This window comes from Nipponia nippon, unplaced genomic scaffold (assembly GCF_047370975.1).
Source record: "Nipponia nippon isolate SJK-2023a ecotype South Korea unplaced genomic scaffold, ASM4737097v1 scaffold_3, whole genome shotgun sequence".
NCBI classification, from domain to species: Eukaryota; Metazoa; Chordata; class Aves; order Pelecaniformes; family Threskiornithidae; genus Nipponia; species Nipponia nippon.
In genome coordinates this window covers 2619141-2645621 of record NW_028262347.1, presented here as the reverse complement: position 1 = coordinate 2645621, position 26481 = coordinate 2619141, and the positions used below count along the sequence as shown (strand labels likewise).

Here is a 26481-nt window from a genome sequence, read left to right as displayed (position 1 = left end):
TGTGTATTTGCAATTATTTTGGAGTTTCCTCATCTGGAGAGGAAGGGAGTAAGAAATTAAAATTTAAAAAGCTGTGATCTCGTCCCTAATGTTACCTGTGGGGCAAAGCAAGTGTTTCATACTCTATCTGTTTTCCAAATAAGAGGGTTTTTTCCCCAGCAGAGTTGTAAAATTTCCACGTGAGCCTTTCCCCTGTAAAGCAAATGCGGGTAGTGCTATGTAAAGCCTGAGCATGTTGGAGGTTATTTCTCAGGTTCAGGTTGCACCGGACCCGAGGCAGAGCCTGTAACCTTGGACTGATTTTTCTCCTTGCTCTATTAAATCATTCGAATCTGTTAGCTGTCACTCTGCTCAAGCAGGGAGTGGGCAGGACGCGCTATTGTAGACCTTGATTGGTTACAGAGGTTTGTTTATGGGCAACGCGGCAGGTTTTGTTTAATATTCCACAGGTCTGGTGATTTACATCCATCGATTTACAAGGCACAATCTGTCAAGAGGCACCAGCATCGCATTGAATTGCAAAATGATTGAAATCATTGGTGACAACGAGTGTGTTAAGTTTATTTTTCTCAGGTTCGCTGAAATGAAATGTTCTTTCTCCTTGGAGTGAGATATCTTGGCTGTGCTTACAGCAAGCTAGAAGAAATCCCAAACAAAATCGTAACTGTTATCTGGCATCACGGGAAGATCGCTTAAGACAAGTGAAATTCATGTGTTTAGGCTGCAAGATGATAAGGGCCAGTGGACCAAGGTGGTGGCCACTGCTTACCCAACCCTTGGGTGTTTTGTTGGCCAGGAAGACTCATGTTCAACGTGGTGTAAAAGGGTTACGAAGGAGGAGAAGGGAAAGAAGAAGTGGATGGCTGCTGATCTGCTGTTTTGCTTCTCCAGTTGGAGATATCTCCCTCTTTAAGCAGAGAGCTCAGAGTGTGCTCTGGTGGGTTGAATGTCCATGCAACACAGAGTCACCCTTTGCCCAAAGAACTGGCCAACTCCAAAGCCAGCTCCAAATTCCTTTTTTATTCAGAGCCCCTTAACAATTTAGGCTCTGATTATTTTTTGCTGCTACAGCTCCTTCTGTGGGTTCGTGTTGCCAAGGATGATGGAGTAAAACTGTCTTGAGTGAGACTTAAAGAAATGGGATTTTCTCGTTGGTTGTGAAATAGGTCCTTTCTGGATGTCCAAAGGAGAAAGGAAAACTGATGGACTCTGAGAGGCTTCCTTTGATCTTGAAAAGCAAAAGTACACTTCAGTGTCCTCATCATGCATGGAAGAAATTGGTATGCATCCCCCAAGCCAGCAGCTGACCCTCCTCCCCGCCGTGGGGGCTCTGAACACCCAAAAGGACTTCAGTGCTCTGGCTTTAAATAAGGAGCAGATTGTCCCCATCTCCCTCCTCCTCTTATCTCCACTGACAAATATAATTACAGCCTCACTTAAATTGCTGTAAATGAATTCTGGAGAGTAGAAAAATTGTGCATGTACCTCTCCACTGCAGAAATTAGCTGACTCTTGCATTTCGAATGATGGGTCCATCCATCTCCACCGCTTGCAGAGAGGCATCGCTGGAGCGAGCTGGCACGATCTAACCAGAGGCTGCAGCCCCGGCACTGCTAAAGAGAGATGGTTCTTGCAGCGAGTCCATCTGTAGTAGTGAGGCTGATGATAGAAACTTCTCAAAATGTAGGATTTTTGACTAAAAACAGATTTTTTTCCCCCCATAATAGAGATGAGGTTTCCTGCTTTCTGCTGCGACCAAATAAGCACCCCTAGACCTGATCCAAAAGTCCTGCCACCCTCCAGGGAAACAAAAGTCACTTGGAGGTCTCACACCTGAAAGGTGGGCGGCAGCTGGAGAAACAGCTCTTCCAAAGCGCCTTCCAAGGGTCATCTCTTAACACCGTCACCTGGCAATTCGAGGCTGCGTAAATAAGCCCATCACCCCCTCGCTGATAATTTCATTTTCGGTGTGGGAGAGACCTCAGTGAGCAAGGAGAGGCTTGGAGAAGTGTCGGGGTGTGCTAGGGAGGGGGCCTCCTTGTTATTCCCATTCACCCTGGGTGGATTTTGGCTCTTGTTTCCCTTTTTATTTCTCTTTTACGTTCCAGGCCAGTTGATTATTTTCAGCAGTATTTGCCAGGCTATGAATTTCTCCACCATGTTCCTTGGTTAAAAAAAAACTTCATAAATATTGCTGTGATTGCAGGAATTGCTGAAGGAGGCTACTTCCAGGAGCTGTGTTTTACATGGCTTCATCCGTGCACGCTTTTCTCTGTTGTAATTCACGGTACATTTAGATGCACAATTAGGCCCTTTGCTGTGTGCAATCTTCTCCTTTTGCTTTGCCGCACTCCTTTAGTTGTACAGTTCTGTCTTGTGTGTTTATCTGTTTCAGTTTGTTTTGCGCAAAACAGATTGGGGCTTTTTATCTCCTCATTTTCTTTTTTTTTTCCTTTTCGGAGTAGATCTGAAGGTGTATTTAATTTTAGGAGCAAATCCAAAGCTTGGCGTAGGTTCCTCTTTCAAAGCAGGTCTTTGGCTTTGTACAAACAGCAGCAAGTGACATTTACTTAATCAACCTCCATCAAAATGAAAGTTTATTGTCAACAGTTCCTTGGTGATGTACAAATCCTTTCTGTGCAGAGTTGCGTTGGTGTCTGACTAAGTGTTTATCGTGTAATGAACGTTAGTGCAAGAAAAGAGAGAAGGAGATGATTCTTAAAGCCAGCAGATAGCATACCTCCATTATTCAGGTTGATCGCAGCACAACTATGAGCTGAAAATGTGAAGCAACCATGCAAAAAAGCAGATAGGGCAGAGGAAAAGAGTATTCCAAGGGGAGACGAGAAAGCTCCAGTCCCGTTATGGCACCAGTTATGGCTCAAATACAGCGTACAGCTCTGGTTGCCCGTGTTCAAGACAAATTCATTGAAACCAGAAGGGGTGCAGAGAGTTGCTTTTGTCAGGCACTGGCCCAGGCTGCCCAGGGAAGTGGTGCAGTCCTCATCCCTGGAGGTGTTTAAAAGATGTGTAGACGTGGCGCGTGGGGACATGGTTTAGTGGTGGGCTTGGCAGTGCTGGGTTAACGGTTGGACTCAATGATCTTAAGGGTCTTTTCCAACCTAAACGATTTGATGATTCTGTGAAGAGGGATGCCAGGGATGGAGAGCTCCATAAGGCAAAGAATAACGTCAGCATATGAAGAACCAAATATAAAACACCAGTGAATAAGTTTAGGCTGGAAATTAGATCCCAAACTTTAACTTCGCTGTTAGAGGAGTGATGTTTTGAAGGAGCCAGCAAGGGTAGAAATCTGAACAACTTTAATATGGCATAGAAATCTATACGCAAGGCCATGGGACACAGGGCTCGTGGGGACTGGACTTGGTGATCCAGGAGATCCCTTGCAATCCCATTATTTAATTCAAGTGGAAGTTGCCTGAGCGGGGCTGCCTGATTTCAAACATTGCTAATCACCCTATGCAGGAAGTCATTTCTAAAGTGCTGCTTGAATGAGGACTTGAACTCAGATGTTTGGGATACGCTTCCTCTAATTAGGGCGGAATATATGATAACAGCATGTTACTCTTGTTAGTGAAGCTCCTTCTTTAGCTCGAGTGGCAGCGATTTGTGTTGCAGGGGAGAAGGTTCAGGGTTCAGGCACTGGGATAAAATATAAGGGATGAAGGCTGCAGAGTTGTAGCTGCATTGACACCTCTCCAAGAGAGACGATGCTCTCGTGGTTGGGGTAAACTCAAGGTGGTTTTATAAAGAGATCTCAGTGGGAGGGAAACAGCTGGTCCATGACCAACTCATACCTGTTGCCTGCTTTTTAATTGCTTTACTGCCCAAGAGCTGTGTTTTGTTAACAAGAATGAAGAAAGCCTCCCAGATGCCTCTGAAGGGATGGGGGGCAGGCAAAAAGTCACTTGAGATTACATGGGGAAGCCTATGGTGACCAAAAAGGACCATCTCTCCTGTCGGTGCTGTGCTTTGGCTCCCGAGCAGCTCTTTTCTCACTCCAAGCAGAGCAAGATAAATGTTCCCGGATTCTGCAGCTACAGAAACACTCATCACAGAGCAATATCTTCCCAAGCAAATGTATTCTGGTGGTTGATTAAACCCCTCAGATTCGCTTTGGAGTTCAATCAATTGCAGCGGCAGTTTGTTGCTTCATACACTCCCAAATTACAGACATTATTGCTCAGCCAAAGGTGGGAGAGAACACAGATATTTAGATGGAAGCAAACAAGATGCTATGGTCGCTAAAGCTGAGCGGTATTCATGAAGTATGTCACAAATTTATACTCTCTTCTCTTGCTAGCCATGTCTCCTGGCCAGGACAGCCACGCCAGTATGGAACACCTTCCCGCATCCGAACAGATCCTGCAAACCCTGAGTGAGCTGGCCCGGTCTTTTCAAGAGATGGCTGACCGCTGCCTGCTGGTTCTGCATTTGGAAGTCAGGTAAAAGCCCTGAATTCAGGTACTGCGGGTGAGCTCGGGAGGCTACAGGTTAAGATTGTGTCCAGAGTACATATTATGGCACCTGAGACAGATATACTTACTGCTGTAGCATCAAAGATCAGTCCTGAAGTGCCAGATCCCACCACCACGGATGGCCAAATGTGGGATGGAGCCAGGATACCGAAAGTGGAATTTCCTAGGGAGGTCTGTGTCTTACATGTCAGAGACGAGGAAAAATGGGGTTTCGGGGGCTTTGTCCTTAGAAAATTGCACAATGATGTTTTAATAGTCTAACAGGTGTCTGCACATTCATTAGCCACTGCGCTTTGGAGCTTTTCTTACTACTTTTTCAAATAGTAACAGAAACTGGGAAACCAGCTGAATTTTTTTAAAGGGATGGATAATTTTATGATGACTCTGACTTCACATGCAAAGATCAAAGGCAGCAAATCCCTTTCTTCAGGCTGCCAGCTGTCCACTCTGGGGCTGGGAAGACATTTTTCCCTTATATATTGTATTGGCCAGGTGTATTTTCATTGCTTCCCTTTTCTCTGAAGCATCAGATAGAAGTGGATGTCACAGGCAGGCAATGGGACTTGATGGACCATCAGTGTGTTTTGCCGTGACATATCCTGAGCCGTATTGTGTCCTTGTGTACATTGGCGGAGCTCTGGTGAAGTCAGTAGGTAGCTTTAAAAAAAATACACATTTGTTATTGTCAGCAGCCCTTCAACCTGCTATCCATCATCTGCTGGCCACTTGATTGCAGGCATCACAGATGAGCTGGGGTTTAAAGGATTCAAGGAAAAGATTGTTAAGGTATGGAAATGGGGCAGCTTTCCAGCTGCGATGTAATGCGAGGTGATGCCCAAGCTAACCCGGGCTCGTGGTATGGGCACCAGCCTAAATGGGTTTCTGGCCTCAGTCCTCTGTGGCTTTCCATCACACTTGGGTTAAGCAGAAATAAGTGCAAATGTAATTCAGGAAAAATTTTCACTGTCATTTTAGAGCAGACCATTGTCCGCCTCCTCCGGCGCTTCTAACAGGAGCCCCAGTTTGATGCTGTAAATACACCAAAGCGTGCTACTCTGTGCAGCGGGTGGAAAGGATTGAGAAAAAGAGATGCTAACAACCAGGAAAATCCCCAGCGGGGCGGGAGCTTCCCCATATTCATCACTCTGCCTTTGCAGGCACCTGCAGTAACAGAGAAAAAGCCTGGTCCCTCTGATGGCTGTTACTAGCAGGATTCTCTGAGGTTCCTACACCAGCTCCCCGGATCCGTGCCATTTCCAAGGTGCACAGTACAATGTGTATTCATTCACAGAAACCCTGTGCTTAAAGCACTCAGAGCACATTTGTAAAGAGCCTGGGAATTCATCCGGCCTCTTGCTGTTGCAGGTGCAGTCTAAGAAAACACCAGCAAACAGCAAAGCAGATTTGAGACGACGCAATTATCCCCTTGTATTTCTCCTCCCTTAGGGCCCCCCGTCTGTTCACAGCTCTGCCAGATGCAGGTTGGCACCAGCCCAGCGTTGGCTTCTCCTCCTCCAGTACCATGTGGGCATGACCTGAGGACAGTGATCGCCGAGATCCTGCTCCTTGGATTTCTATCTGCTTCCTTAAAGGAAATCTGTTGACACAGGCAGATCACAAACCATTTCTTTTGTTACAAATAACCATGGAGTTTTAGATTACTTAATGTCTGTTACAGTATTTTCCTTTAAAAAGCCCTATATAGAATTACATAGGAGCAGGGACTAAAGAGTATCAACAGATGGTTTTACTCCTGGCATTGCCCTAAATTGAACTTGCTTGTGATGGCCACCTCAAGGATGCTTTCTAGGAGGATGGGGGACATGAAAGCCAGGACATACCCATCACAGCTTCTCCCACACCCCAGCACAACTCCCAGCTGTCTGGACCAGTCTGGTGTGAACTTTCTGTCTCAGCGTGCTGATCCTGAGTTATGTTTTGAATGCAAAGGATATTTCACCCAGGCTGTGATTTAGCCGTGTTTCCCTGACAAGTGAAATTCAGAAGAACCCAACCAACCTCCTGTCCCCATTGAGTGATGTGGGTGAAACCCAAGAATTACAAAAGTAGAAGGAGTTTTGCTATCGACTCTGCTGGACATAGCACTTTCCGAGAGAAGTTACTTACAGTTTTTTTGCAGAACCCTAATAGGTGATTTGAATGCACAGAATTTCTCCTTCGATGGAGAGATGATGATTGGGCACATTGCCTCCATCCCTACCAGGCAGGCAAACAGAAAACAAAAAAGTTGCAATAGTGTTAAATGCTTGAGAATAGGCGCAACCTTGGCCTGCTAATTATCGTTTCATATCCCCTGGCTCACTCCTTCTGCCAGTTATAACTGTTATCAGGTCTTTAGGGTACATAGAAGGAGTTCTTACTTGAGAATCAGTATGGAAGTGCTGCTGAACCGGCACATGCGAAGTTGGAGAATCTGGTGAAAAGGTACTTGGCCACTTTACTGGGATCATGTAGGTCAGATCTGTTAATGAAGGATCCTTTGTATTCACCTCTCAAGATGGGACAATGGCATGTCAAGAGGAGCATGTGTTTAATGCAGACATAACCACCCATTTCTTAAAATTATTGTTATTTTTTACTTGCTTGAATGTTGGAAGGAAAATAAGAAGGCAACACTTTGCATACCCACAGATCTTTTAACGTCAGGCTTGTTGCATTGTAACATCTCTCTTTTCTGTCTCACAGAGTTCATTGCTTCCACTACCTGATCCCGCTGGCTAAACAAGGGAACTACGCCATCGTCGCCAACGTGGAGAGTATGGACTATGACCCTCTCGTTGTCCGGCTCAACAAGGACATCAGTGCTATCGAGGAAGCCATGAGCGCCAGCCTCCAGCAGCACAAGTTCCAGTACATCTTCGAAGGTCAGGCATTTTGTTTGGTTCTCATTAAATGATTTTTCATTCTCATCCCAAAGCTCAACAGTATTCCTTTTGGGGGTAAGGCAGACCGTGGTACTGTTGCCACCTACAGCAGATTGGTAAGTGAGACCCATGCAAACACAGGGCACCCAAAAACCCTGTTGCCTCCACACCATTTCTGAGGGTATCTGCCTGAATAGGAGAGACGGGCCCATGCTGAGTGGGAAAGCAATAAGTCGATGTACGTGCCAGACAGTTCTTCCTTGGGAAGCCGTAGGGCATATGTATATATTACAAGCACAGCTCTATTATGGCACAGTTCCTATCCGAAGTGTAGCCATTCCATTTCTAAAATTAAATTTAGAGAACATTAGCTCTTCTGATGTCTCATCTGTTGTGATTACCTTGGAGAATACAAATCATATCTTGGTTCATCTCCCCTGTATTTATTTGTGGTGCTGACGCACAGTTCTCTTGCCTGCGCACCAGGATACGTGTCCTTTTATGTGGTGGTTGTTCGCAGTCAGGAGAAGATGGGAACTGGAGATGTACCCGTTGCCCAATATAATGTGTCAGCAGGGATGAAGGCTTTGCAAGCCTGGCTAGCCTTATTTTAGCCCCTGCTTACTGGACCTAGAGAAGGCTTTCAGTATCTGTGTACTTCCCCCCTGTACTCATGTAGCCACTGATGGAGCATTTTTTAATCACATATTTTCTGAGCTGTGTGAATCCGAGGCAAACTGAGTGATCACCAGCGCCTTGTGGAGCTCCTCTTACAGCTCAGGTCTGCTGCGTCTGTTCGAGGACTGTTCGCATCTTGCTAAGCCATGAGGTTGAAATTCATACACGTGGTCTTCATGAAACGTAGGCATCTCTTAAAGCCCAGTTTTGGGACTTACATATACCCTGTGCTGGTTGCTTGTACATGAACATATTTTCTTAATTCAGACTTTTAATCGAGGTCTAGTCTTGTACAGACCTGTGTACTGAGTGAATTAGGCTGGGGTTTTTTCCATTTAGAATGTGACATGAATGGGTGCATCATTTTGGGGGTGGCTGTGACTTTTAGCAGCTGGCTACGTCCTTCAGCAGCAGAGGAAAGATGGAGACATCATTCGGACACAAGAAACTGTTCAGGACTGATGAGAGAGAGGTTACGCATCAAGTGCATTGAAATGCAGATCATTTCTGCTCTTGTGGACTGTGGGTTCACCAGGGAATAATACCACCCTTGATAACAGATTAAAATACTATCATTTTGTAGGGGCAGTAGTGGTCCATTGCTCTGCCCAGACAGAGAGAGGGACTGAAAGGGACATTATGCAAAGCATGATTATAAATCTGGAAGTGCCCTGGAAATAGCAATGGCTATGATAATGCAGCTTTGAGTTTTTGTAGTGTTTTGGGGCATTTTTGTATTTTTACTAAAGAAGGAAACCTTGAGGAAAGTCCTCCTAAAATCACAGGGAAAATACTGAGGGCTGTTTCCACGTACACTCCAGTGTATCAGCTGTTCCAGTTCACATGTACCACTTAACAGTGCTGATTCATGGGTTTTATGATGAATTATTGTCACTAAATGTCTTCCTCCTGTGATTTTATTGTTTATTTCCCCCTTACCCTTGCAGGTTTGGGCCACCTTATTTCCTGCATTCTTATCAACGGCGCCCACTACTTCAAGCGCATCAGTGAATCTGGCATCAAGAAAATGTGTAGGAACATCTTCATCCTCCAGCAAAACCTGACGAACATCACCATGTCACGTGAGGCTGACCTGGACTTTGCAAGGTGAGCAGAGCGCCCCGTGTTGTATTTGTTACTATTCTGATGTCCACATCTACAGAGGTAGCTCCTTCCAAAAGTTTCACCACTCGTGCGTCCACCTGGATGGATATCAAGTGAAACCCATAGAAGCGTTAATCGTAATACTCACTTTCCCCCTTGTTGAGCAACATTCAGAGCAACCTGGATCACTTGAGCTCAGCATGAGCTCAAACTGGAGGTCCCACCAAAGTGTCCGTGCTTGGGCCTTCCTGTTGGTGTGGTTCTCCTAAGTCCAAAACCCAGGCAAGGAAAACCTAGGTGTAGGTCTTGGGTGGAACTTAAACTGGATGAATCTGGAGCCTGGATTCATGCCCAGATAAGTAATACTTTGGTTTGTTGAAGGCTTAAACTTTTATCAGCTCACAGGAACAGCGTGTGTGAAGCTCAGGGATGCCACATGCTGTCTTCCTTCAAGTTCCGTTGGTCTTAAAATAGTAGTAACAGCAAAATAAAAACAAAACTGGGCATGATAGATCCTCTGCAAGTTTCTCACCAGTCTTGCTGCTTTATTCACTGAAGGGGGATCATTTGAGGAATAAGCAAATGCTAAACGGTGCGTGCTTTGCCCATGGACCTAGGGTGCTGACTACCAGTAGCTGTATTGGCTGATCCTCTGTGGCAGCAGCTGATTCAGCAACAGGCAGCTGAGCCCAAGAAACAGCCAAAGGAAGAGGCTGGAACTTGCAAATTAAGGCATGTAGGTCAAACGACAGAGTTTTGCGTGACACTCAGATATGACCCACCACAAACACCGGAAATAGTTGGTGTCATCATGTGGCCATCGGTCTTGGAGACCAAATTACGAGAGAAGCATGGCTCCCTCAGATAAGGGAGAGTAGGTATGACTGAGTGCCTCATTTACTTGGGCTCTCATATGGGGAATGATCTCATTATTGAATTAATTTGTTCATAATAACATTGACATGGAGAAGTTATGAATGCTGAGGCCTGGAGGAGGGGGAGAGAGAAAGATCCATTACTAACCCTCTGAGGAACAGAGTTCCCAAATTCAATCTTTCCTTTTTTAAATTATTTTTTTCCCTGATCTGTTGAAATATTAAATAAATTAGCCCAGTTTTTTGGCAGGCAGAACAGAGCTTGAGCATGCGCTGACAGCAACTGGCACCCAAATAGTGAAATGCTGACCGAGCGCTGCTGGAGCCTGGCAGGGCATGGCAGGCCGTTTTCTGGAGAGGCCTTTGCAGTAAGGGTTGAACAGCCGTGGAGCTCTGACTCGTAGTGCTGCACAATTTGACGTGGAGTTTGAAGGGAAGGGCGAGGAATCCCAATCTTGTTTAACGGGCGATATGCCAGACCAGCAGTTTTCACAACATCAAACACATACCAGCCTTCTTCATATATGAGTTACGTGGCAAAGAGGTTTTCTCCTGGGCCGTTGGAGCTGCTGGGTACCATCATCGACAGCTGTGGAGCTCGGCAAAGACACCTGAGCTTTCTGCACAGCAGCATCAGCTGCTTTGTGGTACCTATGATGCAGATTTCTTCCCATAATATAAATTCAACAACATTTCTTTTTAGCTTTCATGACCGCATCGCTTCCCTCTTTCTTTTGGGGCAGATCTCTGTGATCTAGAGAGTATGTTTTATTCTTTTGTTCTTCAGATGACTCCTGAATGCTTATTATCCAGATTCTCCTTTTACATAAACAAGGCGTCTCGTGCATCCAAACCCTGCCCTGCTCACCTGAATTTACAATTACCTGAGCAAGTTCTTATGTTACCCCAGGGACTCCAGTTACCGAGGTCTACCCAAACTATAAAATAAACATAACAGTTCACCCCCAGAAAGCATAAAATAACATCAATGTAGCATAAAAGTGATTTGTACTTCTGTGATATTGCTCATATAAGAATCTGTAAGTGCTTTGCGCAGTAGCTAACTATCAGTTTTGCCTTTTTAAAGATGAGAAACAGAGAGCAAGTGGTTATTTTGCGTACGGGAGCAGTGGCAGAGCCGATGGAGAAATACTGACTCACCTGCTCTTCCCTCCCCCCTCCACCTCCTGGCTTCGCTTCTCCGGGGAACTGGGTGATCATTACTGAATGGGAAAGAAGATTCCTGAAGTGGGTCTCACCCAGCTTGGGACTCACTGCCCCATCCCTGGTCTTTGCATTTGCCCTTGTGCCAAATGATTCAACATTTACTCCGATGTCTTTGGTTGAACCTTGATTAGAAGTCATGGGCTCCTTTGATCAGGGAAAGACATAAGTTTTTTTCACACACACAGAAAAACAGATTTTCTCAGGCAGTTACGGAGCTCTTTGCCCTCCAGGTTGGATTTAAGCCTCATCTGAAGCCGACTGGCTTACGCTTCACTGGACAGTCGGTTCACTGCCCCCGTTGCTCCCTTGCCCTCTTGATATTTCTTTGTCCAGGAGAGTGCGACACTCAGGGTTCAAGAAGCAATTAGCCACAATTAACGCTCAATACATCACTCTTCATACCGTCACTCTTCATACGTTAAGTTTTAATTCTGGAACAGGTGCTGTGTGGTCCTTTTCTGAAAGTGAACGCACTTAAAGTCTGATGCTCAAGTTCATAGGAAAGACAGGGCCATTTGAGAAAGGGCCAAGACTTTCAAGATGTTCCTGGGTGTCATGCTTTTGATTTTGGGTTTGGTTTTGGTTTTATTTTTCACCTTTTATATATTCTTCAAGGCTTTCTATGGGCCCCAAAGAGCACTGGGCATCCCTGTTCTTCTCTTAGTTGGTGCCTTAGGCAGTAGAAACCCCAGCCAGGGAAGCCGGAGGGGGGAGATCTTTCTCCTCTGAAGCCAAAATCACGTAGACGATTTGCAGCAAAATCTTAACCCATGTACCACTCACTGTTTCTAGTGAGACTCTTGCTGTTTAAACCACATTTTTCAAAAGATCTGTAACCTGCGGGTGACAACAGCAGGATTTGCTGCTTTGGGAGTAGTACCATGGCAGGGGGAAAATTTGTTTCAAATGAGTTTTGCTTCGAGATTCGCAGTTCGAGGTAGAGCAGGGTAGGAAAACTCTCTGCAGAGCATCACGAAGCAGAGCCGGAGCACGTTTCCATTGAAAAAAATAAATTGCCAAGTTCTGCGAGCTCTAGCAAGGAGTTTCTCCACCGACAGGAGAAAGGGTAAAATAGGCTGGTCCTGACTGCTGAGGTGTCACAAAAGGATTTGTAGCATTTGCTAAATTTCCTGCAAATATTAACAGGTTTTTCCCTTATTTGTGTGTTCAGTATCTAGGCCAGCAGAAATGCAGTCAGTTGTTAGGGCATCTACTACTATATTAAAGAAAAAGCAGTATTTTCTTCCTGTGTATAATACCTAGGCATATACTGCAAAGTCTGAGACTGAGTGTGAGTTCCAAATACCTCCAAATTTTGGAAGTCTCAGACCCAGAATTAGATTTATGGCATTAGAGGGATAAAATTCAGCTTCAAATTTGGATTCCAGTTCAGGTTTTTTCCCTTGTGCCTTCTTTCCTGCTCCCCCTCTATCCCCGCCAAAAATTACACTTGCATGTTTATGCAGATTTCATCAGAGGTAGTCAGAAAGGGCTAGGTTTCAGCTTCAGACTTATCCTTAAATGAAATATCATTCAACTCCTAGATGTTCATTTTTCATTGAAAAAAAAAAAAAAACTTTCTCAGACATACAGCAGTGATAAAATTGCCCTATTCTTGAAAGTTAATTGAGGTGGTTGCAAGGGGAAGGGAGAGACCAGTGATGAAATGTGAACATTTCATACAACACAGTGTCATTTTGACCTCTGAGATAAAGGTTTTTGAGTGGTGCTACTCATCGTTACTGGGTCTGAAAGTGTCCTTCATCCCTTTGCAGCATAGAAAACCAGAGGTGGCTCTACACCTAAGAGTTAGATCGGAGGTTTCCCTGCTGCTACCGTTCAAGTTAGTGGTTGCAATGGCCATCCATCCCACGGGGACCAGGAATCTCTTTTCCTCTGCTGAAGATGTTTATCAGGGCCCTTGGCTCTGACCATATCTTTCTAGTAGATGTGGCACCTACACTGTCACTGCTGGCGGATCCCAGCCACTCCGGAGAAGTCCCCAGGGAGAAGGCATGGGGAGAAGCCATCAGCATGCCAGACAGTTGTTCACAGGTTGGCTGGGAATAAGCCCTTGAAATGTAGTTCAGACACCTGTGATCAAATCTATCGGTATACAAGGGCTGCTTGAATTTTTATCGTTCACAAAAGAGAATGACCTTTGCTTCTGCTCCCCGGCAAAATACAGCTACAGCTGCCGATTCCTCTGCGTCTGTGCTCTCCCGGTGACACCCGTGAGGCTACGACGTACATGTACTTGCTTGTATTCTTACATTCCCGGGGCAAACGTCTTCCCTCCACCCATACAGCCACCTGTGAAGAGTCAGGAGAGAACGGCACCAGTCTTCATACGGGTTTCAAAGTAAGTGAGAACTGCCAAGGCATTTGTAGGAAGCAGTTACAACTAACACCAGTTACCCTAAATGGGTCCTGGAAACACGCCCTTTACCCAAAACCCAGCTTTATTTAGGTGGGGAGGGTAAGAGAGTATAGATGAAGGAGGATGCAGCTGGAGCATGAGCTTTCTTTCAAACCAGTGGCAAACTGCTGCAGCGTTGGTTGGGTTGGGTACCAAGGTCAAGGTGCCGAGATGTCTGCACGGGCCTACACGGTGTGATGGGAAGAGACTAGCGTGGGTTTGGGAAGCAGAGAATCTGCCTCAGCTCTGCTCTGGCACCTAATAAGCACTCTGGTTTTGCTTGTAAGTTTGAGTGAATCACAGCAGCAGAGTGGATACAGACCCTCTGCATTTAGGAGTAGCTCAGTCAGTGACAGGAGGCAGAGATGGCCTTATGCTACAATTTCGCAGTGCCAACAGGTCCATCGCTTTCAGCACAAACATCTGTGGAGGTGGCAGGGTTGTCCCGTCTGGCTCCGATTCTTGCATGGGGAGAATTGGAAAACACCACCGGGAATAATCTCCAAACGGCGGCAGCGGGATATCAGAGGGTGCTTTTTTCAGAGTGCAGTTCTGGTTTGGATGCTCAGCCTTCAGGGCTCCTCTCCTGCTACGACTGGCAGGCAGGGGATTTTTTTGTTCGATTATAGAGGGGCAGGAGAGATTTGTGCCTTTTGCCTAATGCGCAAGGCTGTCCCAGGCAGGAGGAATAAGCAATAACTTGCTGCCATCTGCTGGGTGCTGCAGAGGGAAGGGGAAGCCAGTGTGCATTAGAGATTCCTCAGACATCCCAGCGCTCGGAAAGAAGTCCTTTGTGTTGCCAAATGTTATTTCTCTTTCTGATTTCATTCTTGATAGATACAGGAACAGCAGGCTGTGTTTGCTGCCTGGGTGCCCAGGTTGCCTGAGGATGTAGCTGGTCGAGGGAAACCTCCTTTGAGAGCTGTTCTTGATGCTTGACTTGTGTGTGTTGAACCCCAGGTCCAACAGCTCCTGACCTGGATCCCCTTCGTTCAGCGGCAGACTGCTGTCCTGCTCCCAGGTGCCTCCGCAGTGCTCCTGTAATGCTCCTCTGCTGCCTGTGGTTCACAACTGGATGAGAAGGGTATCTCAGATGTTCTCCCTTGGGGCTGCACTCAAGCCAGGAGAAAATCTGGGGCGCTTAAGATCATTCCATTGGAGTAAAACGCACATTAGTTGGGTAGACAGCTTGGGTACCAGGCACTGTAACTCATGTATCGTCCACAGCACTTAGGATATTCAAAAGCAAATGGAGCAGACCACTAGAAAGGATACCACAGGTAGTATCTTTCTACTGCAGGTAGAACTGAGCTTGAGCCGGGGTTGAGTATGCTGCAGGTCTGTTCTTTCTTCCCTCCCTGTTGCTGGAACAACTGGAAACGCAGTAGTCCTGCTACTTCAAAGTTTCCTTGCCTGACAGCCGCGTCTTTCTGCCCCTGCGTTAGGAGCAGCCTGCCTGTAGGGGCTGATGTTCCTGGAAAGCTGCTGGGGAGACGCCGTGATGCATTCAGTATCACGGGGCTCAGCTGCAGAGAAAAGGGGGCAAACTGCAACGAGTCAGACCCACGGCTCATTTTCTGTGACACATTAATCACTGAGTACAGGATAATATGTGGACCCAGACATGAGGGGCATGGGCACAAGAGAAAGAGTAAAATAGCTGAGATCTAGCTGCGGCTGTTGCATGAAGTCTTGGGTCCCTGTTGACCTCTCCATTACCTCTCGCGCAGGTCAGGTGTGAGGATTTTTGGTTCCCAGGTGCAATGAAGCCACTTCCATCGTGAAATAGCTATGATCTCCCAGATGTTTGGTCGCTGTTGCTGGGTATCAAGATTGGGAGTGAAATTTCAACACATAGCAATGTGCTCTGCATGGCAGGGACAGCAGGTGGCTGTCACATATATATCCTATAATGTCTTGTCAGAGCTAGGCAACCCTACAGATTGAACCCTTTCCTTTTGCAATGGGCTTTTTTTGGTAGCCTGATGTAGACAAGCTGGTCACTGAGCCATCCCCTCTTGTCTCTGTGTTGGAGGGAAAAACTCTTCCTTGTTCATAAAAGCTGCAAATGTGTTAGTCTGGAGGAATTCCTCTCCCCCCACTTTATCCCCAAGGTTCTCAGTGCTGTGGAAGGTAGAAGTCACCAATGCCTTGCAGTATGGATCCTAGGAAGACCCTTCCCTATAGAGGAGCCAGAAGCAGAACAGGCTTTGGAAGAAAAGCTTCTCTTTGCTGACAGCGTGGGAAAGACGCGTTATCTCCATCATGATACTGGACTCATGTTGTGTATCTGTGGAGCATGCCCTCATTTTGGTTTTGCTGCTTTTAATTAACAAAGATGCTTTAGTTTTCAATTAAGGACTTGGTTACAACAAAATCCGCATTTTCTTTTCCTTTCTTTTCTCTCTTGTTTTCTCCCCCCTGTAGTTTCCACTGAGCTTTGATCTCAGTGCAGGTTTAATTAGCTGTAATTAGTGGTTTCACTGCATTAACCAAAAATCCCAACCACAGAGCATTAAAAAACACCCATCAGCTTGATGCCCCCCTCCCTCCCCTTCCTCCTTTTGCTTCCCCCATGGGCTTTGGGGGATCGGAGCCTGTCCCCGTACGGTCCTTCACCAGACAGGCGCTGCTGCGTGATGCCCCGTGCATCCCAAACAGCTGCCCTGTTATGGGCTCATTAAACCTACGCTGGAATAAATCACCCATCCATGTAGTTTAGTTTCCAGTTAAATCTGCAGCTGCTTTGAGTTTTAGTAGGACACCAATTTATGCCTTCACAACATTTCATAGAGTGCTTCGTGGGGTTTCTGACTGCTCTCCACATTACCATACATTTACAGCAAGGTGCCTGCTCAAGACTTCCCAAACTTTCAGCTTCTGCAGTCCTGCATGAGCTTCTGGAAGCCATGGCATGGCCATGCCCCTTGCTGGAGGTGCCCAGCTCTTCAGCACAGAAACAAGAAGAGTTTTTGGAAGACGTGACTCTGATCTGGGGGAACCCAAATCCCTGGTCCGCTCTCCTCGATGGAGGTGCACAGGGAAATATCGCGTAGTTGGCCGCACAGTTCATCTGGTTGGTCACAACAGAGAAGGAAGACACCAAAAAGCTCGTTGAGCTGCTGAAGTAAGAGCAGTGCTAAGAATCAGGTCTCCTGTCAAGATATCCACTCGACACTTCTTAGAGGTTGGCATACCCCACACCGAGCCCCACTCGTGTGTTGGAAGAGGTCTCGGCTCCTCTGAGTGGCTCAGAAGCTTTATGGGTATTTATGGAGACAACACTGGAGAATGCAGTATTCCCAGATAGCTCACCTTGATGCCTGGAGACTGGAGATCTCAGATGGGTCCCAGTTCACGTGGGTCGAGCGTTTCTGCTTACCACATCTGTGCCAAAATTGGCTGTTTTCAGTCTCATGCATGCACCCAGTCTCCTTGCAGTGCCGGGAACCAAAAGAATCTCCTTGTCCCTTGCTCAGTTCTCCAGGATAAGAGGTTGGGGAAATTCAGATCTAAGCTTTACGTCCCTGAGGGTTTTAGAGAGGAGTTTGGCCAGTCTTTGAATCACTGGCCCGTGGTGCCGAGATGTACAGGAGAGGCAACACCTGTGTCCTGAAGCCTGAAAATGGTTCTCAGGTCATCTTGCCAGAGCGAGGAGGACCTGTGCTCTGAATCCCATGTTACCCCAGGACTCAGAAGCCATCTCTTGCTCTCCCAGGTTTGTCATTTTGGGAAGGAAAGCCTTCCCAGCGCCAGTAATTGCACTCTTCTTGCTAAGCCATGACCACCTCCGCCAGGTATTTCTTCTTTGCCATAAAAACAGATTTCTTCGTGGAGCCTGATGTGTCCTGGCACAGTTGGAGATGGGGTCTTTATGGTATGTCCAGCTGATATCTCTCTCCTGAAGTCTGAAGGCTTAAAATTCCTTTTAATTCACTGTCAGTGACTGCAGATGGTAAATTTATTCCCAGGATAATCTGTGTTAGGGCTGTGCTCTGGCCGGTCTTCTGTCACCTGGGTCCTTTCAGCCCTGTCCTCTTCTGCAGAGCCAATACACCCAAAGCAGATCAGTTAAATCAGCTGCTGGAAGGACTTTGTTTCTCCCATCTTTGGGCATCCTGATGGACATCGGATGTGAGTAGATCCAAATGCTCCTGGTTTGTGCAGGTCCGCAATATTCCCTAGAACAGCACTTGGTGCTTTATCTGCCTCATCTAGAAAACTGCCCCCAAAACATACTGTATTTTATTTGCTACGCGCAATGTGTAGTCAGTACACAACAAAAGATCAGAAGATCAGCAGCTCTTTACAGCCCACCATCGTACAGGAGGAAAGCAGCATCCAGCTCTGAAGACTCGGTGAGAATTTGCAGTTGCGCTTGCATATACCCCGCGATGCCGACTCCTCGGCAAATATCACCTTCCTCTTCTCGTTCTCTGTACAGCGGGCCCTGATGCAACGCAGTAAATTAGAGCAGGGAAACGACCCAGCTTGGGGGGAAGGCCTATGTTTTGTTTTTTGCATCAGCTTTTTCTCTTTTTTGGCAGGATCAGCTCCCCAGTCTGGTTCACAGCGGGCCTTGCAAACAGCTGTGCTGGCACAACTGAAGGAGAGGGAGCAACCAAGGAAATGAGCTGTAAGGCTCTGAAATGATAATGTTCCTGAAAATGGAACTTTATTTTAAATTAGGATAAGACATCAGGGGTGAAGAAGGGAATGGCTCAAGGCAGGAGCAGAGGGGAGGCAGGAGAAGTGAACGTGTCCTTGTGCAGAAGACACTGCTCTTCCCTCATCATCTTTGGGCCGTTTGGCCTCACTCCAGCCTAAGGATGGACAACTTTTGTGCTCAGGTTTGCTGAGCAGCAGATTTCTTATTCATTGCGTGTGTCTGGGAAATGCCTTGCCTGGTGCTGATTCTCCACATTAGGAAATAACTCAAAAATGCCCTAATGGTGATATACCAGATGTTCGGAAGCAAAGAGCCTGACTCTTGGGGGACGACATTTCTCGTGTTTGTCCTTAAGTAATTTTCGTGTAATGAGAGCACTTGAACACATGAAGAAGGAAAGAAAGTGGCTGAACCACGGGGTAGTGACAGCACGTCACTCCTCTTCCTTTGGTGGCTGCATGGTTTATAAATTCCTCAAGGAGGGGATTTTGCTGGCTTTGTAATTAAAACACACACCAGGCATTTCATAGACACGTGGTCCATGGCAGCCCAAAGAACACGCACTCAAGTCCAACAAAGTATTTAAGCCTGAGATTAACTTTCAGATATCTGCGTTGAACCGATGAACACTTGCTCTATAACCAGAGGTCCGCCACAGTCACATCTCCATCGGAGCTGGTTGCCCTCGGTTCCCTTTACAGCAAGTAGCGAGAAGTGAGCATGATTAGAGTGCGATTTTCTGAATTGGGTTAAATTTTCTTTGAAATGAGATGAAGGGCCTCCTAGGAGTGCCTGTTGCTTTCTCACAAGGATCGGGGAGCAGAGGCGACCTGCTCAGGTAGAATTATCCATGGCAGACATCTGTCACTAGGTAAGATGAACCCTCCTCGGCTGGCTGGGGTCAGGAGGTGATTTGCAGGTGGGCAGATCCATCCATAAATGCCCTCAGTAGGTTTTTACACCCAGTAGCAGCCCCGTATTAACTAGATTATGGGGCTGAATTCGTTCGGCAGTTCCTACATCCCTAATGTCCGAACACGCTCCGATGTGCGAAATCCCATAGCATCCGCTTTTCCCTGGCATCGCTCCGTATAGCAGAGGAAGCATCTTAAAATACCAGTCGATGCTGGAAGGTGCCGGTCCTGCCCAGGCTTTCCACTGTTGACTCAACGGTTTTATTTTGATCAGCTATTTGAGTTTTTCCCGGAGGCGCTTTTAATCTTCGCACTGTAACCTTTAAAGATAGAGGTTTTAGTGGCCTCTGTAATGATTTTCAGTGCCTGAATGTGGACGTCTGAGTTGCTCTGAGTAAAGCGATTAATTCAATTCTCCTAAACTGGAAATGGACTGAAAAACGGAGAGGCTTCATTGACTTTCTTTGCTTGGTTCTTGGTGTGTTAGTGAAACAATCAACGGAGGTGAACTTCTCAGCCAGCAGAAACCGGCGTTCACATTTCCAGGGACACAAGCTTAGGAAGATGTGAATAAATATTTTTAAGAAGTGTTCTTGGCTGTTAGACTTGGCCAGAGCACGTTCCTAGTCTGCGTTAACACCATCAGGATATATTCTCCTGGAAATGAATTACAAACAAATTCCTCATTTATCCCTGAGGTGACAGTCTTTTGCTGATATGTGCTTTCTTGAGACTAATAAGTTTTGAATGTCAGTGGGGAAAAAAAAAATCAAAGTAATTACTTTGTGTTCCCAAGCTCCTTATTTGTGTAGGTGCATGTGTGTTTATCTCTCTCTGTCATGCTGCATTGCTAATGGTAATTAAAGGGAAGGGATTTTTCTTGTTAGAAGTTTTTCTTCTTAATTTCTACCTTTAGTGACTTTGGCCTCTGTGATGATACTTAGCCACTGACCAGTTACTTGTAGAACTGCAGTTGCTTTAAAAATAAAGACTAAGTTTGGGAAACTCTGGCTGTCCAGCTGGAATTGGATCATTTTGTCTGCAGTACGCAGCGTGGGTGTTGGTTTTCTTTGCAGACCAGGTTTTGAAAGCACGTCCTGTGGGTGTGAGCCCTGATTTTCACTGTCATGTTGATGGTGGGTCTTGCAAATCACAGAGTACTCATCAACATTTGCTTTATTTGACTACACAGAATTTGCTCTGTGGGTGATCATAGCAAAAATGCGGAGGAAAACCAAGTTGTACATTGTCAGCAATGGTGTGGTGTGTGCTCACCACGTGCTCGTGGCTCCCTGGTAAACCAGCGTAGGACACGTCTGTGGCTCAATGGGTGGGCCAAGGAGTTCTGCCAGGTTTCCAGCCTTGGGTGTCCATCCCACCCAGGGGGAGGCTTCAGTCTCTCCCTGCACTTCATTTTTTGCACGAAACATGAAATACATGGGCTGGAAAGAGGCCACAGGGCTTTCCCACCAGCTCTCCAGGCTGTGCAGTCTGCAGACCGGGTCTCAGTCTGGATCAGGAGACCAAAACCACAGCCCCACCATGGTGTGCAGAAGCTGCCCAGGTTAATACAGGCTTTCTTATACCATAGAAATAGAAAGACAAATGTGAAAGCTCATTTCCGGGTCCACTTAAGGCACAAACATATGTGCTACACCACTGGTTTTAGCCATGAAGGGGCCAGGCAGGCTTTTGTGTGCATAGAGAGCAGCTTTATTTGTTTGCTTGCTTTAAAAATGCCAGAGGAACGTTTTAGCGATCCTCTTCTCTCCGTTGAGTCCAAGGACCTTCTCCTCCTGCCTCGCCTTGGTCCCCTGCACTTCCACAGCTTCAGGCTATGGAAATCACATCAAGCATCACACAAGGTGTTGGGCTGCAACTAGAACTGCACTGGAGACGCTGAGGCAGCAACGTGCAGGGATGGAAATGGTGAGCCAAGCAGACTCATTAAAGGTGGCGTGAAAATACGCCTTTTACAGCATCCTTCCTGAAACAGACATTGTGTTTATCATATTGGGCACTGCTGGGCACAGCGGGTTGGCCTTTCAATATTTAAAGGGGGCTTATAAGAAAGATGGGGGCAAACTTTCTAGCAGGGCCTGTAGCTATAGGACAAGGGGTAATGGTTTTAAACTAAACGAGGGGAGATTCAGACTAGATATAAGGAAGAAATTTTTTATGATGAGGGTGGTGAAACACTGGCACAGGTTGCCCAGAGAGGTGGGAGATGCCCCATCCTTGGAAACATTCAAGGCCAGGCTGGATGGGGCTCTGAGCAACCTGACCTGGTTGAAGATGTCCCTGCCCATTGCAGGGGGGATGGACTGGATGGCCTTTAAAGGTCCCTTCCATCCCAAAGCATTCCGTGATTCTATGATTCTATGAAATCTGAAAGACCTGCATGGTGCTGGTTGGAGATGCAGCAGCTGGGGTGTGAAGGCAGGCAGGCCACACAAGCATGGAAGATGAATGGTCGGTAGTAACGATCTTACTAAAAGGTTACAACCTTGAAATGGATCCTAAATGTCATGACAGACCCCAGGTCTCCTAAGGGACCTGAGAGAGATCCAGAAAAGGGAAGACCATTCTGTGCTTCATGATTCCAAGGGGCAAAAGTTGATTGTGAACAGGCAGAATAGTGCCGAAATGGAAAACAACGTCCTCATCCATCCCCTGTTAAGGGTCACAGCCTTCTCCGTTCCCGCAGCGCCGCAGCACATCTCACTGTATCTCCTGGTGAAATTCATTGCATCCTGACTCTCGTGTTGGTGGTGAATGGCTGTCTTTCGGTCGGTGCGGCTGTCACCTCTGTGCATGCAGCTGGCGGAGCGACTCGGCTCTCCTGCAGAGCAAATGCATGCTGGTTTCTAATTCAAAAAAGAAGCAGAATGGCCAAAAAGGAGGGGTGGGCATGTAAAGCTTTGCCTGCGGCTCTCCCTCCAGGAATTTTGTGGGCCAGCAAAGATCAGGAGAGTTGGAGGCAGAGATTTCTGTGGTAGGAAGAGCCTGGAGGAGGGACCGAGAGGGACTTTTTACCCTAGAATCTGGGTACCAACCAGAGCTCGAGGAGAGGAGTGTTCGAGGTTCTCTTCACCCTCGTGGGAGGCCACGAGCGTATTTTTGTACCCATGGATGTGCAATAACATCTCTAGCTGCATTTCTTTATGTATTTAAATTGTGATTCGGTCTTTAATTATTTTTTGTGATCATTACTATTTTGCAAGGGATTGCTGTCCAGGGAGAAGCAAGGAAAAAGAGGGAACTCAGTTGGGTTTGCTTTTAGTTTAAGGTTTTTTTTTTTTCCTCTACAGTAGTAAAAAGTGGCACCTACCAGGATAAGGAATGGGCTTCAGTGTCTCTGTCATCTAGCCTTGGACTGCCTTGATTGACATTGTTGAAACAAGGTCAAAATGTAGCCCCAGACTCAAGATTGAGCCTGAACAAACATCCAGCGTCATCCCACGGGAACAGATAGCCCTGTTAGTGTATGTGACTGTGAACTCCATCTCTGAGCTCTCACACAACCTGCTTGGAGCTGCTGTTTGATCTAGAAATTGCTTTCTGCTCCCATTCTTAAAGGTGGGCTCTACCTGGGCCGAGTTGTGTGCTGAAGGTGTGGTAGCCTGCCAGGAGCTTCTGCTTAAACGCACAGCAAACAGAGCTGTTAGAGGAAGGACAGATTTTTGAAGAAGGGAAGTTGGCGTGACACAAAAAAAAAAAAATTGCAAAGAAAGGGGGAACCATCAGCATGTGAAGAACAACCATCCCAGGCATTTGTCTGCATCTGAAATAAAGGTAAATATTGGATTGTCAGCTTGAAATGCATCTCTATTGCTTAGCTCCAGCCTGCAAATGGAAGCAATTAGAAAAATGTCCTGCCTTTTTCACAGTAGGCTGCATCTTTCTAGCACAAGCCCCACGGATAGAAAGACACATGCAAGTCCTTAAGTAGCAGATTGGTTTACCCTGTCAGTCAGATCTCATTAGAAACCGCAATGCTTCATACGCGGTAATCTGCTAGGAAATAACAGATATTGGTGCTATGCGATACGTTTTTAAGAGCCACTGCTCATCACTTTTCTATGCACTAAAGTCGTATCTTTTGCAGAGGTCTCTCTCTTAATTAGATTGAGCTGGGGAGCGGAGCATTTCAACCTACCGACGCAATGGCATCCGAGAATCAGAAATGTTTCACTGGGAAGGTGTAGGAGCAGGCAGGGCACGGCTGGTAGGAGGTAAAATACCAGTGCTAGGACACAAGGGGGACAGGGGAGGACGTGGCCAGTTCTGGGAACGGTGCTTTCAAGGTCACAGTTGAGGAGAGGGGAGCAGGGGGTAGCAAGGGCCCGAGGCCAGGTCCTGCTAGGAGGGAAGAGGGAAGATGGGCAAGGGACAAAAATAGCACAACTGAGAGACCGACAAGGTCAAGCCATGACATAGTGTTAGGGCAGAGCAAAGTATCTCGACAGTAGGGTCCAGGGCAGGTATAGCCCAAGAACCGTACAGCAGAGCCAGCCAACTTTCCAGCTCCTTTAAGTCATGTGTGGAAATCTTTCCGCAACCAGGAGGCCCAAGATGTGTAGCACGTGCCCGTGGAGATAAGAGCACTTCTTAGGGTGTCTCACAGACATCCCTCTGGCCCAGCAAGTCCCCAGTAGCTGGGATGGTGATCTAGAGAAACGTCACTGACTAAGAGCAGGTGCTGTTGGCCACGGTCAGAGGTGGGACACCAGGACATGGATTTTTGGTGGACCGTGGTATGGCCTGGTACAACCATTCTTGCTCTGCATGGCAGCTCCCTGGGTGCTTGTCTTCCACTGCAGGGAGGAGCAGACCCCAGGATACCTGCAGCCAGCGGCCTGTGCCAACACGTTCCAACATACATGCTCATCACGTGCACAAGCACGTGTGCTCACCATGCCACATGCTCCAGGCTTGGCAGCCATGCTCAATTGCTTCAGGACTGAACACAGCTCCATGGCCTTAGCTTGGCTGCAACCTCCATGGTGCCAGCTCAGCATGGCCTTTGCTCAGGGTTCGTCCATCTCCGAGAAGGAGATTGGCATGCTAAAGTGGCTGAACTGCTTCTGCCACTTAAAAGCTGGCTTGAGAAGCTCTCTGACCCTACCTGGAGCAGGCTGTGTTCGCAGATTTACCGGGGACTTGCTAAGGACGTGATTCACTGTCCTAAATATAGTGCTATTTGAAAGACCCTTGGATAGCGCAGCTGTGTGAGCAGGGCTGGCAGGTGTGACACGGGTTACAGGAGACCCAAACCCCATCTGAACTGGTTGCACTAGACACCTGTGTTTAGGCAGATTGAGATATGTTCCTCCATTTCCCTCTACAGTTAATTACTCTCTAACCAGCAAGATCCTGAATTCATTCGCTTTTGGTCTGTTTTGGAGTTTTTGGCCAACTCAAGGCTAGTAGGGAGTCCTTCTGTTGCCAGTGGGTCCTTCTGTTGCCACGCCACGTGTCCTTATCAGTATCCCTAAAGAAGGATTTCCACCAGCCGCATTGTGCAACCAGTAGTTTCGTTCCACCTGATGAAGATTGGTGCCTGAGGATGTGCAGGTCACTCCAGGTGACGGGTCATTCTTGGCCGACAGGATCTGTAAAACTCACAAGTGTTGCATGGTATCATCAGGATTTCTTTTCCCGTGTCACATGCTGCATCTGAGTTGGCCAAAGAAAGTTCAAAGACTGTCGTCCCACATTTCAAATGCTGAGAACTGGGACTGATGCAGAGGCCTTTGCTAACTGGGGCACCTGGGAACCTTTCTTTCTCACTGGTTCCGAAGCATTGATGATTAAGGCGGTAATTTGCCCTCGCGCTAGGGAGTATTCTCACCTCCAGCTGATTTCCTATGGATTTCCACACTGCCTTCCTCTATTGCAAGGGACCACTGATCGCTACCCAAAGGAGTCACAGCCCCACACAGAGAGGAGACCACCAATGAGCCCATCTCCTGGCTCTGGGATCTAACCAAATTCTTGCAGGCTCCATGGAGCCAGTTGCTTCCCATGGGGACAAGTTGCCATTCGGCAGTTTCTGACCCATGGAGGAGCAGCTCCACATCATCTTCTTGGTTTTCCCCCTTCCCTCCTCAAACTCATGCAGTAGCATCCTGGTAGCATCCAGTTTTGGTATTCAGCCACCCCAGTGTTTTTCACCATGGGCTTTCCCAGAAAAGGTGTGGTCCATCTGAGTTGGATTTTGGATACTAAGCTGTGATTGTCATAATTACTGTCTGACTTCCAGCCTTGAATGAGATGAAAGTGTTGCCCCAAAGGGAAAGCTGTGATTTTTTGCAGCTAAATCGGTAAAAAAACTGAGTCAACTGAGAGATGATTCTTCAACTGCAGAAGGCGACTGGCTCCAGGGCACAAAAGCACGCAGTCTGAATGGGGAATGCAGATCAGGCAATTCCTGTCTATCCAAGGTAGATCCTCTGGTGAGGCTGACATTAAAAATTCTGACTCAAATGCAGGAAACATGGAGTTAAGGAGGTGAATTATTGATGGAGCGCAAGTATTACCATATCTGACAGATGGAGACTGTCTGAGAACATTTTGCAGAGTGGCATCTGCACCGTGCCTGATTGGCGTCCCTGAACTTTCGCACGTCAGATGTAGAATATCAACACACAAACTCTGATGTAGCAATTAAATCTGTCCCGTAATGAACCTGGGCTTCGTAGCCAAGAGAAATCCATACGCTCAGGTAAATACCAAACCCCTCCATTCTTGTATTTTAAGAAGATATTAAAATAATTACAGCCAGACCACTGTGTTTGAATATACACTTATGATGTCAACATATACAGATATGTATCGCTTTCAGGAAATGGTCTGCAGCATGTAATCTCTTACCGGGATTTTATTGGAGGCTGTAAAGCTTGCCTTGTATTTTACAATTTGTATTCCAGATCTGAGATCAAATAATATCGAAAAGATATAAAATTCAGATGACATCTCACATCACCTAAGTGCATTAACATCTAACGCTGAAGTCAGTCTCTCAAGTGCATACAGAAGTCATATACCAGATACGTATTCCACGTTGTCATGTGTGCAAAAACAAAGAGAAGAAGAGGTACAAATAATAGCAAGTTTTATGCTTTCATGAAGAACAGCTTGTATTATGAAGAAGCAGTATGTAAAATATGTCTTTTTTAATAAGATTCAGTGCCTTCGTGTTCCAGGTT

The 26481-nt window shown here is 46.7% G+C and overlaps 1 protein-coding gene across 1 annotated transcript in view; it reads left to right on the top strand.

The window, feature by feature from the left end:
- The window catches only part of EXOC4 (exocyst complex component 4), a 410988-nt gene that overhangs the window by 369395 nt on the left and 15112 nt on the right, over window positions 1-26481 (top strand). Inside the window, exons 15-17 of the mRNA XM_009462605.2 lie at window positions 4325-4466; window positions 7206-7384; window positions 9010-9169. Coding sequence (XP_009460880.1) covers window positions 4325-4466; window positions 7206-7384; window positions 9010-9169 — 481 coding nt within the window. The remainder of the gene's footprint in view (window positions 1-4324; window positions 4467-7205; window positions 7385-9009; window positions 9170-26481) is intronic.